The sequence below is a fragment of the Rhinoraja longicauda genome, chromosome 24, assembly GCF_053455715.1.
Source record: "Rhinoraja longicauda isolate Sanriku21f chromosome 24, sRhiLon1.1, whole genome shotgun sequence".
Taxonomy (NCBI): Eukaryota; Metazoa; Chordata; class Chondrichthyes; order Rajiformes; family Arhynchobatidae; genus Rhinoraja; species Rhinoraja longicauda.
This window is the reverse complement of record NC_135976.1, coordinates 11,423,578-11,437,548: the sequence shown is the minus strand read 5'-3', so window position 1 is coordinate 11,437,548 and position 13,971 is coordinate 11,423,578. Positions and strand designations below refer to the sequence as shown.

At 39.8% G+C, this 13,971-nt stretch overlaps 1 protein-coding gene across 2 annotated transcripts in view; it reads right to left on the bottom strand.

Moving 5' to 3' along the window:
- The window catches only part of LOC144605425 (protein phosphatase 1 regulatory subunit 12A-like), a 177,008-nt gene that overhangs the window by 120,034 nt on the left and 43,003 nt on the right, over nucleotides 1-13,971 (bottom strand). For both annotated transcript variants that reach the window (XM_078420660.1, XM_078420661.1), the window contains exon 2: nucleotides 13,535-13,665. In XM_078420660.1, coding sequence (XP_078276786.1) covers nucleotides 13,535-13,665 — 131 coding nt within the window. The remainder of the gene's footprint in view (nucleotides 1-13,534; nucleotides 13,666-13,971) is intronic.

Here is a 13,971-nt window from a genome sequence, read left to right as displayed (position 1 = left end):
ATTAGACTCAATAAAAATACAACAACTTAGGCACCAATTATTCTTGTCAATAAATGATAAATGTTCACAAATTTGAGAATTTGTGAAGAATCATAATTTTATCCACCACAATCAGGAAAGTAGGTTGGATGGTACGTAAAATTTATTGTTCTATTTGTCTACTTGGCACTATGAAGTCTACAAGTGCGCAGTTATAGATACAGCTGAAGTGTCACCATCTGCAATCAAAAAGTACTGAAACTTTCCTCCCATCACCCCTTCCCCCAACTCCCCTCCCCAAAGAGAATTTTAACAAGCATTTTCAAAAGCAGAACCATATTCCTTCACACCAAAATAATTAAACACACACAATAGATGTGATAGAATGGAGATTATTGGGACATACTGGATGCAAGTTACAATGTCGATATTTCCCTTTTCTTTCAAAAGAACATTTTAAATGTTGACAACTCAATCCTGTGGTAACAGTGAAACTTCCTCACGGAGCACAGTACAGGAATCCTGTGGTTATACATTTGCTGTACATTTGATTACAGAAAAGTAAATTAATGCACTGTTTGTGCAGTTTCTGTAAAATGTTAAATTTTGATTGGATAGGTTAAAAGAGAGCTATTACACTCACCGGATCATAAAAAATGTTTTTGTAGGATGGTTTTCTTCCAAGATTGTATAGCAACAAAAAGATGGGCAATGCTTTGATTTTATTACACAAAGACTTGGAGTTACTGAAAACAGTTCAAGAATTGCCCATCCAAGTTCAGCAAGCCATTCGTTTTAAATTATATAATTTAGTTTTCTAGTCAGACTTTGAAATTTGCTTTCTGTTTTGGAATGATACATGCTTAAGTGCTCATCATACGAGTTTGTTATCATTACAAAGAAGTAAAAAATACATTTTATATGGTTAACTCACAAAATACTGACTGAGCAGTGGCACCCAAATTTTCTGGTTATTATCAAACATCTTTGTGGAATTTGCTAGATTAGCTAGCACATTACTTACAACTAATGTAGGGAGTGTGACAGAATACTGGGCCCTACTCAGAACACACCTGTGTATCTCTGCTCTGGGGAATCACTTAGTTCTAAACACCAATACCCTAACCCCACAGGCAAAAGCCCTAAGAGTTATATCTCTAAGCCCCCCAATTCTCCCACCCCTGTCCCCCAAGTACACGCCTAAGCCATTTAATCACCACCATCTCGCCCTCCCATGATCAGGTAGTCAAATCACTATGAAGCCCTCAGGACCAAGAATTCACGCTCTAATGTACCCCTGCATCCTCACTCCCTACACCCAACAAGGCCCACTCAAACCTTCATGTTCAAAGAACTTGCTGCACCACCTCAAATCCAGGAATTATATGTCTAAAGTAAATCCAGAGTTTTATAGAATCCTCATCTGTGCCTGACTTACTCCAGCCTTCCAAGCCAACCCTTAATCACTAAGCATGACTCCTTCGACATCAACACTCCTTGTAAGAAATTTATATTTAGCCTGCACTATCCAGTTTAGTCAGAGCTGGGGCGATAAACCCTAGTAGAATTGGACTCAGGGAACAATGACATTTGGCAGATCCAAGTGACAATTATCAGTGAAGCTAATAACTTCGGATGATGAGAACAAACACAAGGATCAATTGTCCTGTTGCTGCAAACTAACATCTCAAACCAAATTACTGCAGATTTATTCATCTCTCTGAAATGCTACACATTGCCCACAATATGCATGGGACCTGTGGACAGATTCTCCTGTACCTGTATAGGAAGAACTGCAGATGCTGGTTTAAATCAAAGATAAACACAAAAAGCTGGAGTAACTCAGCGGGACAGGCAGCATCTCTGGAGAAAAGGAATGGGTGCCATTTCGGGTCGAGACCCTTCTTCAGACAGAAAGTCACGGGAAAGAGAAACAAGAGATATAGACGATGTAGAGATAAAGAACAATGAATGAAAGATATGCAAAAAAGTAATGATAATAAAGGAAACAGGCCATTGAACCTCTCTCTACATCATCGTCTATATCTCTCGTTTCCCTTTCCCGTGACTTTCAGTCTGAAGAAGGGTCTCCAACTGAAACATCACCCATTCCTTCTCTCCAGAAATGTTGCCTGTCCCGCTTAATTTCTCCAGCAATTTGTGTATTTCTTCTGTACCTGTTATCCTTATGCAAACACTAAGACTTGACAATATAGCTTGTAACACGTTTTTTCTCTAACATGCAACACGTGGCGGCGCCTAACGGCAGCGGCTGACTAGCAGTCTGTCCGTCTTTTTTTTGTTGAGTGTCGGTGTTGGGATGGTTTTTGTATATTTTTTTTGGTTGTGTATGTGTGGGAGGGGGTGGTGGGGGTGGGGGTGGGTGTGGGTGTGGGAGGGGGGGGGGCTTTTCTCTTCCTCACGGCGCGGGCTGCGGCTCCTAACATCACCCGCTGCGGCTCGGCCGCTGGACTTTACACCCCGGTGCGGCTCGGCCGCTGGACTTTACATCCCGCTGCGGCTTGGCCGCTGGACTCAACAGTGCCCGGTGCAGCTCGGCTACGGGGCTTAACATCCCGGTGCAGCTCGGCTGCGGGGCTTTTCATCGCTGGTGCGGCTCGACTGCGGACTTAACAGTGCCCGGTGCAGCTCGGCTGCGGAGCTGAACACCGCCCGGTGCAGCTCGACTGCGGGGCTTTTCATCGCTGGACTGCGGACTTAACAGTGCCCGGTGCGGCTCGACCACGGGACTTAGCTGCGCAAGGCTTGGTCGCGGGCCTTTCATCGCCCGGTTCGGCCGCGGGACGTTTCAGCGCCCGGTGCGGGGACTGTGCGGGTTGGTCGGGGACGAGCTGTCTGTCCGTGGGCGTGGGGAAGAGAGGGGAAGTTTTGTTGCCTCCATCACAGTGAGGGGGTGTTTGGAGTCACTGTGATGGACGTTTGTGTTGGGGTTATGTGTCTTGTGTTCTTTTTTTTTTTTTTTTTTTTTTTTTTTTTTCTGTGACTGCTATGTAGTTTCCTTCGGTACTTCGGTACCGAACGACAAATAAAGCTCTGTTATACTGTTATACTGTTATACTGTTATATTTATATTTCCTGATAAAACAACCTATTTTTGTCATGGAGACATGATACTTTTCCAGACATTTTGCCAATTTTAGATTTTTGTTCATTTTCATTTGATCAACTTTGACTTGTTTGAAAATGGCTCGTTTGCTTAAATATCCAAATATTGTTTTTTGTCCAGTTACCTTCTTATAAAACCATTTCCAAAAGGGACAACTAAATTAATTTCCAACTCAACATCTTTATCGGAGATAAAGAATTGGCACTGTGCAAAGTGTACGTGATAGGAGTTACTGACAAAATGGTGCTTTTGATATCTGACTTCTGAGTTATAAAATGTAGATAATGACCAACTCAAGATTGTCACTCAAGATTTGATTTTAAAAAACTACGAAACTTAAAACTAACTTTGATGTGCATGATTTCCTCACAGAACCTCAATATCAAACTGCATCCACTTAACTCATATAGTAACCAGTGATAACTACAGAGAAGAATGTCCGATGCATCATTTAAAAGACCTTAAAGAGCAGAAGTCAAAACCCATTCATATTTAAGCTGCAGAGTGAAATTGCATTTACAATGTCAAAATTAATAAATACTTCACAATACTGTATAATTTTTCAAAAGGGCAATAAATTTAAGAGGTTTGAACCCATCCTCTTCTGTTATGTTTGATATCGTTCGTACCAAACATTACACTGAACGTCTAATATGAGTACAGCACTCACACCAGCAGCACAGGAAATTATGGGTTCCACACTGCGCATTGTTGCAATCCCAGAGCTCATTCATCACGAGTCACTAAACCAACGCCCCATTTGCTCTCCAAGGTGGACATAAAAGATTAAATATCACTAAAAGAAGAAAGGATTTCCTTATATTCTAGCCAATAGGTATCTCTCGATTATTGAAATGTTTATCCCATTATTTTCATAAACCTCTTTGGGGAGCTCTTTGGGAACATGCGCGCTGCCACATCCCCTCCATTAGTTCTTATGCTTCAAGCATCAGTATAAATTAGTTTAGGAACTAAAGGATGCAGAATATATAAAAATATTTCATCAAAGAAAGAGATTTTAGGATTTAGAATTACAACATGAGCAATTAGGTTGATAAGAATGGTGGAGTTGAGAATGCTGCACACACAAGAGATCGAGGACATGATCACAGCGGGTGGCACACAAGTTGCACGCTAAATCATTATGTGACAGGTAAATGGAAGTTCAGGATTGTGGCTACGTACTGAACAGTGGTGGTTCTTAAATCTGAATCTGTGGTGAAGATCATACCATGAACAGTTCTAAACTAAAAGCACAATTCAATTGATGCTATACATAAGTGTGCCTGGACTCTGAGCAGTGGGAAAAGAGTTGGTAAAAGGGCAAGAGGCAATAGAATTAAAAGGGAAAGCAACTGGAACTGGTGAAAGTGATGAGAATAAAAGTTCAGGAATTAAAACTGATACATTACATGGCCTTGCTAGCTATGGTCAAACAGTGAATATCCATCCTGCTCCAGCCTATCATTGATCTTGCCTTTAATCCCTCCTATCTTCCTCACCTTCTCTACATATTAACACTTATGTAACCTCTCTTTTCCTAATTCATATCAACAAAAATGCCAACAATTTCTTTACATTTAGGTGCAACCCGATTTAGGTATATCCACCATTTTCTGTTTTATCTCAATGGAATGAACAAAGTCTGCATTCCATTTTTATTTCTCTTTTATCTTGCACCAAGTATTCTTTGCACATTATTAAATCAATTCATGTGCATTCACAGAAATGTGACCAACTGTACAGAAATATTTAGCAACTTCTATTAAAATTCATCAGATCACAGATAACAAAGCCAAACTATTATTGAGCGCCAAGGAAGTGAAAGCAGAAAAATACTCATAAGAAAAAAAACATCAAAAAAAGTGGACTTAAAAAAGGATCTTAAAGCAAGCTGCAGAAAAATGGAAAAAATTACCTATGGAATTCTAGAGCAAAGACGTACCCACAAAAAGTAGGAAGAAAAGGAATGAGGAACAATAGACAATAGGAGCAGGAGTAGGCCATTCGGCCCTTCGAGCCAGCACCACCATTCAATGTGATCATGGCTGATCATTCTCAATCAGTACCCCCTCAATCCTGCCTTCTCCCCATACCCCCTGACTCCGCTATCCTTAAGAGCTCTATCTAGCTCTCTCTTGAATGCATTTAGTTAGAGCAGATCTTATCTTATAACTGAATGGAGGCCAGAGTTGTAAATTTACATAATTATATGAGTAGTCATAAAATATCAATGCATAGATGGAGATCATTTCACCCACAAGAAAACACAATGGTGTAGCTCGTAGAACTGCTGCCACAGTGCCAGAGACCCCAAGTTCAATCCTGACCTCCAATGCTGTCCATGTGGAGTTCACATGTTCTCCCTATAACCATTTGGATTCTCTCTAAATGCTCCAGTGTCCTCCCATCTATCAGAAGCATGCAGATTAGTAGGTTAATTGCCCCTCGTATGTAGGTCATTGGTTGAATCTGAGGGGGCAGGGGAAACAGATAGGAATGTGGGAAGAATTTTTAAAAGGAAATGACATTGCCAAAACACTGAAATGATAAATCTGTTTCCTTCTGACAGATACAACCATCCATGATGACTATTTCCAGCATTTTGTTTTTATTTCAAATTTCCAGCATCTACAGGGATTTATTTCGTTGACAATTGCAATCTTCCATGTAGATGGTTTTAGTCAAATTTCAATACATAATACAACATTTCAAAAAGTGTTTGACAAGATCCCACACAAGAGATTAGTGTCCAAAATTAAGAGCACATGGTACTGGGGGTAGGGTATTGACATGGAAAGAGAACTGGTTGGCAGATAGGAAGCAAAAAGTAGGAACTAACAGGTGCTTTTCAGAATGGCAGGCTGTGACTAGTGGCAAGGCTCAGAGCTGGGACCCCAGTTATTTACAATATATATTAACGATTTAGACGAAGGAACTAAGTGTAACATCGGCAAGTTTGCGGATGACACAAAGCTGGGTGGCAGTGTGAGCTGCGAGGAGGATGCTATGAGGCTGCAGGGTGTCTTGGATAGGTTGGGCGAGTGGGCAGATGCATGGCACGTGCAGTATAATGTGGAGAAATGTGATGTTAACCGCTTTGGTGGCAAGAACAAGGCGGCAGATTATTGTCTGATGGTATCAGATTAGGAAAAGGGGAGGTGCAACAAGATCTGGGTGTTCTTGTACATCAGTCACTAAAAGTAAGCATGCAGGTACCGCAGGCAGTGAAGAAAACTAATGGCATGTTAGCCTAAATAGCGAGAGGATTTGAGTATAGGAGCAAGGAGGTCCTACTGCAGTTGTACAGGGCTTTGGTGAGACCACACCTGAAGTATTGTGTGCAGTTTTGGTCTAATTTGAGGAAGGACATTCTTGCTATTGAGGGAGTGCAGCGTAGGTTCACCAGGTTAATTCCCAGAATGGCGGGACTAACATATAATGAAAGAATGGGTCAACAGGGCTTGTATTCACTGGAATTTAGAAGGATGAGAGGGGATCCTATAGAAACATATAAAATTCTTAAGGGATTGGACAGGTTGGATGCGGGAAAAAATGTTCCCGATGTTGGGGGAATCCAGAACCAGGGGTCACAGTTTAAGACTCAGGGGTAGGCCATTTAGGAGTGTGATGAGGAAAAACTTTTCCACCCAGAGAGTTGTGAATCTGTGGAATTCTCTGCCATAGAAGGCAGTGGAGGCCAATTCACTGGATGTTTTCTGGAGAGAGTTAGATTTAGCTCTTAGTGCTGATGGAATCAAGGGGTATGGGGAAAAAGCAGGAACGGGGTACTGATTTTGGATGATCAGCCATGATCATATTGAATGGCAGTGCTGGCTCGAAGGGCCGAATGGCCGACTCCTACACCTATTTTCTATGTTCCTATGTTTCTAACATTTTCTATGAAAAATATATATCTTTACTAGATTTAGACATTTCCATAATATCTATATATACCTACAGAAACAGAATATCATAAGGAGTGGGCAAATCAGCAGTTAACTACATAATTGCAGTAACAGTACCGGGTAATGTGTTTTCCCCAGCAGAATAGCTTGCAATAAACAAGAGGGAATCTTTGTTTGTTAGTGTGCAGCTGTGCATGATGTAAAGAGAAGGCGGGTTCAGTACCACAGAGGGTTTTACACTCTCTCTGGCCTTCCAACAGCCTGTTCCCAAATTAAACAAGGTTCCTGATTCAATTGGCCATGTGCCAAATGTATTAGCCATTTGAAAATGGTTATTACAATGTCAAAATCCTAAATCAAGTAATGTGGGAGATATATTTAGATAATGTGACAAGGAACACCATCGTTCCCATGCAATCTTCTTCATTTCCTTTTAGTTCATTTTTGGTTGCTGGAGAGTGCATCAAAAGACTATACCCTTAAAGCTCTTTAAACCACCCATTAGTCTTTCTTGCCCCTGGAAAACAGCTGCAACTTCTCCCGTCTATCCGTTACAAAGCCTTTACCGCTTTTAAGTGTAATACAATACTTCAAACTGGGGGCAAAACCATGTTACATCTCACCTTAGCATAACTCCGTGCATTGTCTACACCCCAAAAGTACCTCCGGATTATCTATATTCCATTGCTTTAACTCCGCGACCTTCAAAAATTCATGCAAGGGCATCCCAAGACATTATTTTTTACATCTATTTAAACAGTGCATAGCGTAGCAATATTCTGCTCACACTCCTTATCAAATCATCACGACAACCCTTTCTCTGGAATTTCATCTGCCGGCATTTCCACAAGCATGTTCAATGGTTCTTTTATGGTACTTTATTCTCACATATATCAAGGTACAGTGAAATTCATTTTTGCATACAGTTCAGTACAAGCATTACATAAGCACAGTTCAAGTGTATGGAAATAGAACACTGAGCCAGTCTACAAGAGTCGTCAGATTTGGCACCATTTTCAAGTTCCAGTGGTTGTAAGTGTAGAGATTCTTAACCTGATCATGAAGGCCTGTTGCCCTGGCAATGTTGCAGGATCGGCCTAGCCAAGAGAAGCCACTGGTGTCCTCCACCATTGTTCCACCGTTCCGTGCAGCTGCAGATCAGTCTGCATGCTCAGCCGCTATGAGCGGCGCCCGATCAGACCGAGCCCCAGACAGTTGCAGGGCCTCCATCAGCCAACCCCACATCAAGGCACACAGCCCTGCCTCCCGCAGCCAGTCTGCTTACTAGCCCTTTGTTCTGACACTGACTCACTCCTATCCGGTCCTCAGGGCGAGCGGGGGCCGGGCTCGGTGAATTCCCAATTCTGCAGCCGGTGTGAAAGGCCTGATGTTGAGGTGTGGCGGCAGCTTGCTGGGACCCTTCTGCTGTTATTTTGCTCTATGCCTTCATGAAATGTTAATGCCCTCCTTGGTGTTCCTGCACTTCCTTAATTTTAAAATTTTGTAATTGCCCATTTTATAGCCAAATTTATTAATATCAAAATTATAATGCTTCTAGTCCTGAGATTTGGAGAAGATCTGTCTGAAAATTGGTCATTCACCACGCTTGCCAGGCTTTACTCAAATATTGTTACGGTTATTTTTAAGTCCTGACTTTCAATTTTGCTAAGCAGATTACTGCATGCTGTGTATCAACTATTTTCTGAAATCCACAGGATTGTCTACACTCAACGTTCTCAACAAAAGCCTAATATAGCACTCTAAACTACTTAATTATCTCCCACTGTATTGCCACCATTGTCAAATGATCAGAGGCATGAAACAGAGATGAATCCTTCCTTGAAATCTATTAATTGTACAACAACAACATAAAATTACACAAAGGAGCAAACTAAAAACAAAAAAAAGAATCATTGTTTGTGAACGTGTCTCGTGTTTGCAGGTGGTTCCGGTAAAACACACAGCGCTGATGAGGTGTGGGAGTGAAAGCTGTAACATTGCAAGCACCTCAGAAATGATCTCCTGACATCTCACAGCAAGGGGTGCGGGTTGCTGCTACTTTGCTGCCAATCTGTTCAAACTGATTGGTTCTGACTGCTATAAATGAAATGTTGTCTCGGGAGGGGAGTGGGAGAGGGGAGGTTTGAGATCAAATTAAAAACCAAAATGTAGAGCACGAATGAAAGGAAATAGCTGGAAAATCTGTGAGCACTATTTTAGTGTCCTAGATAACTTCAGAGTTACATTGCAAGGAGCAAAACATTTTCCTTTGAATGATCTGTATTTCAAGTTATGCAGTTTCCACTGGATCATTCAAAAAAACTCTTATTAGGTAATGCAACCACTGTAAAACAAGTTCAATGCCTGTCAGTTTAATTATTTTAATTGTGTAATTTTAAATTATTTACAAAGGTTTCCCATCATCAGAGAGATTTTGACTTGAATGTACTTGTCAAAGTTTTTTATTGAAGAATGCAGGAATGTTTGTATACCTCCAGTCTATTGAAACCTCTGAAACCACAGAGGTCCACAACTGAGAACGCATGACCACATGACTTATTTGTTTCAAATACTATCCAACTCTTCTTGCATCTCCTCTTAATCCATTCTTAATCTATTTTTAACCTCACTATCTCAACAAACTCCTCATTTACTATGGCAATGGTAAATATCTAATTTAGAAACAATGCAATGTAACCTTTTGTATGTCAGCCATGCTTTCTGCCTCCAGCAACAGATCTCCACGTTGGTCTCTAATTTGACCAGTCACTTTTCCAGTAACTCTTTCATGCTACTATTAATATACACAGAGAAGATTGTTGGGCTCCCTTTTATATATGCCACAAGGGAAACAAGCTCATTAATAACGGTGACAAATGAGACTGCAGATGCTGGAATCATCAGCACATAACATCACTGGAGGAATACAGGTGGTCAGGCAGCATCCATGGAGGGAAATGGGCAGACAATGTTTAGGGTCGGGAGCCATCTTCAGACATTCATAAATAGCTTGTTTGGAAAGTCAGACGACAAACTTCTCTTTGAAATCGTATGTGAATTTTTGGCATTTCACAGATATTGCCACAATATAATGCTTATATTTTGCATCTTATAATGCATCTTGCTGCAAAATATCTGTGAATTTTAAAATCTTCCTTGCCAAGTTACTATTATAAAAATAACGTGTAATAAGTGTGATTTGAAGACTCATAGACTCATAACACTACAAAAAAAACTTCCAAGGCCAGATTGGGTAGCTTTCATTATAACATTCAGCCCTTTGAATGTTAACAAGTTAAATGTTAAGTTAGCAGGTTAAACAAGTTAAATGTATCTAACTTAAAACTTCAAATGCATTATACATCCTCGTCCATCAAAAATGTGTTTATGATTTGTCTTTCAAATAAAAATTCACAGCCATGCAGATCAAGAATAAATATGAAGAAATATACACTTTAAAGGTCTATCAAATGATAGATAGGATGGCGGGACTTGCATATGAGGAAAGACTGGATAGACTGGGCATGTACTCGCTGGAATTTAGAAGACTGAGGGGGGATCTTATAGAAACATATAAAATTCTTAAGGGGTTGGAGAGGCTATATGCGGGAAGATTGTTCCCGATGTTGGGGGAGTCCAGAACCAAGGGTCACAGCTTAAGGATAAGGGGGAAGTCTTTTATGACCGAGATGAGAAAACATTTCTTCACACAGAGTGGTGAGTCTGTGGAATTCTCTGCCACAGAAGGTAGTTGAGGCCAGTTCATTGGCTATATTTAAGAGGGAGTTAGATGTGGCCCTTTTTGCTAAAGGGATCAGGGGGTATGGAGAGAAGGCAGGTACAGGCTACTGAGCTGGATGATCAGCCATGATCATACTGAATGGCGGTGCAGGCTCGAAGGGCCGAATGGCCTACTCCTGCACCTATTTTCTATGTTTCTATGTTTCTATCAAAATCTAATGTGTTTCTGACATGCATAAAATGTCATCAACATTATTTTGTCTATTGGGGCTGCAGAGGATTATACAATTAAAATTCATTTTCCTTCAATAGTGCATGCTCTAGCTGGTACAAATATTGCACAATAAAAGTAGTTAAATAGCTGAATAACTTTGGAAATGTATAGAGGGACAAAACCATTAACATACAAAAGAAATGGCAATCACAGAGGAAAGAGGGCGAATAAAAGTAACTTCATACCCCCTTACTGAAGTCCACAGAGGTTGGAAGTAAAAGAGAGGAAAGAGATTCCAAGCAAGGGTCCATTACTAGGCAAAAAAATTCTCAGACCTGCAACAATAATGTTCGGCATGCTGAAAGCATCAAAAGACTGGAAAAACAACATAGCCATAAGTCAAAAATTCATCTTTATGCAAAATTACTGATAATATCTACTCAGTTTCCAGAATGCACATTCTGATATGCCAAGAAAAATGAAGTGATATCATGTTTCTCAGAGATTAAAGTTATGCATACGTATATAAATTCATAGGTTTTTATTCACAAAATGCTGGAGTAACTCAGCAGGTCAGGCAGCATCTCGGGAGAGAAGGAAATAGGTGACGTTTCGGGTCGAGACCCTTCTTCAGACTTACAGAACTAAACATAGCACAAAAAGTAAGGAAATTTGTGTTTGGTAGATTATTTCTTTGTTGTAACAATGCTTCTTGGCAATAAATCTTATACCGTTGGAAAGCCTGTTTATTTCCCTTTTAAATGGTGCCACATTTGTAAGGAACATGCATTTATGGGATGAGCAGCAGAGCTGAGTACATGGGTTGCGCCCATGAAAAATCTGCCAAATCTTCTCTGCCAATGCCAAACAGCTTATTCTGCTGTTGTTATTGACTCTTGTTTTGAGCTTCTGGTACCCCCAGGTGCTGACAATCAGGTGCCTGATTGGCACTGTAAGCGCTGTAAGACAGCAACTCTACCCTGTCAGCACTTAGGAACCGTAGGCTGTCTTCTACAGATTTGCAGTCAAGGTTTGCAGGACGATATGGCCGACGGCTCTCTGCCCAGCCAGGCTGTTGTGGCTGTGTATGGTTCTTCCACACGCTACTGAGGCTCCTGTTTATTAAATGAATAAATTGTTAAATTGCCAATATGTCTTGTTTCTTCAGACTTCAATCATCCAATCCACCAAACAACACCAAACAAGAGTCAATGGCAGAATAAGCTGTTTGGCATTGCAGAAAAGATTTGGCAGATTTTTCAAGGGCGCAACCCACATACTCAGCTCTGCTGCTCATCCCACAAATGCATGTTCCTTACAAATGTGGCACCATTTAAAAGGGAAATAAACAGGCTTTCCAACGGTATAAGATTTATTGCCAAGAAGCATTGTTACAACAAAGAAATAATCTACCAAACACAAATTTCCTTACTTTTTGTGCTATGTTTATAAATTCATAGCACCTAGCAAAGTCATTAACAGTGAAGAAAGATTGATGCTGTCATTTTGTTTCAAGAAATGGAGCAATTAGTTTTCAGATTAGTGAGATTGAGGGATAGGAAAGACCAGGGTACAGATGGGCAATTCATTGATGATTCAAACTTGTACAAACTGTTCTTTTTTTTTGATAAACTGCTTGTTTTAAATTTTGTAATATGGACTTTCGGAAACAGGAAAGTTGGAGCATGATGATGTCGGTACAAATGTAGGCTGATGTGAGCAATGCAAAACGTTGGTACAAATCTAGGGTGATGTAAGAAATGCAAAACTAGGCACTAAAACATCACAGCTGGCAGAAGGGTGGAACTATCGTGTAATAAGTCTACTTTGGAAATAAATAAATAAACAGGAAGGTACATAAATAAATAAGTAAATGGACGGATAGATGGATAAATAAGCAAACAAACAGATAAATAAACAAACAAATAAATAAATACATAGATAAATAAATAAATAAATAAATAAATAGATAAAGTGGTAGATAGATAAATAGATAAGTAGATGAATGGATAAATAAATCAATGAATAGGTGGATGGATAAATAATGTATATATATAGAAATATATATACACACACACATATTTAACAATTACTTTCTAGCTCCTACTTTATTAACTGATGTCACATATATATAAATTTATTAATGAATAAATACATGGATAAATAAATATGTGCAGATGAAGTCATTGTAATAGAAAAAGTTGACAAACTGCGTTCATATGAGATTTTAATTTGCACAGATGCACGATGGCAGCTGACCACTGAATAATCTTGATACTTTATTATAGGAGTGCACAAACCAGTCTCCATAAAACCTGCTGAGCAAAATCCATTGAACGTATACTGCAGTAAACTGGAATTATTTTATTGGGCAGTTACATGGAATTAAAATAGAGATCAACCATAATTTAACCAAAAGGTTAAGCAGGCTCAGGGTCCTAAATGGACTACTCTTGTTCTCATGTCAGAAACAATGGAAAGAGACCAAAATACCATGCATCACCTTTCACCCCCAATTCACATGCACATGGATCACAATGCTGTATTATGCAAACCTCCACTTACTCTGCTATATTTATATATCCACAGGATGCCACAGCATGCAGCGGGGTCCAGCCCTCATTATCTGGTTGATTAGTGTCTGCGCTGTGTTCCACCAGAAACTTTACCATTTCGAGGTTCTCATCAATACAGGCCTACAAAATAAGAAAAATAAATTCAGCTGTACCATCAATATATTGCAAAGGAATTTGGAAAAATATTATGTTATTTAACAATTACTTTCTAGCTCCTACTTTATTAACTGATGTCATAAGTATCCTTCTCTCAAAACTTAGGCTTAAACAAAATTGACTTTAAAGATGACAAACAATATTGTAAGACATGTCCATGATGGATTAATTTAAAGAATTCAAAAAACAACTATAACTATAATTTATCTAACCAGATGATAATCCAAGAGAAGCAAGCAGCATGTGCAAGTGATTAAAAAAAACACAGAT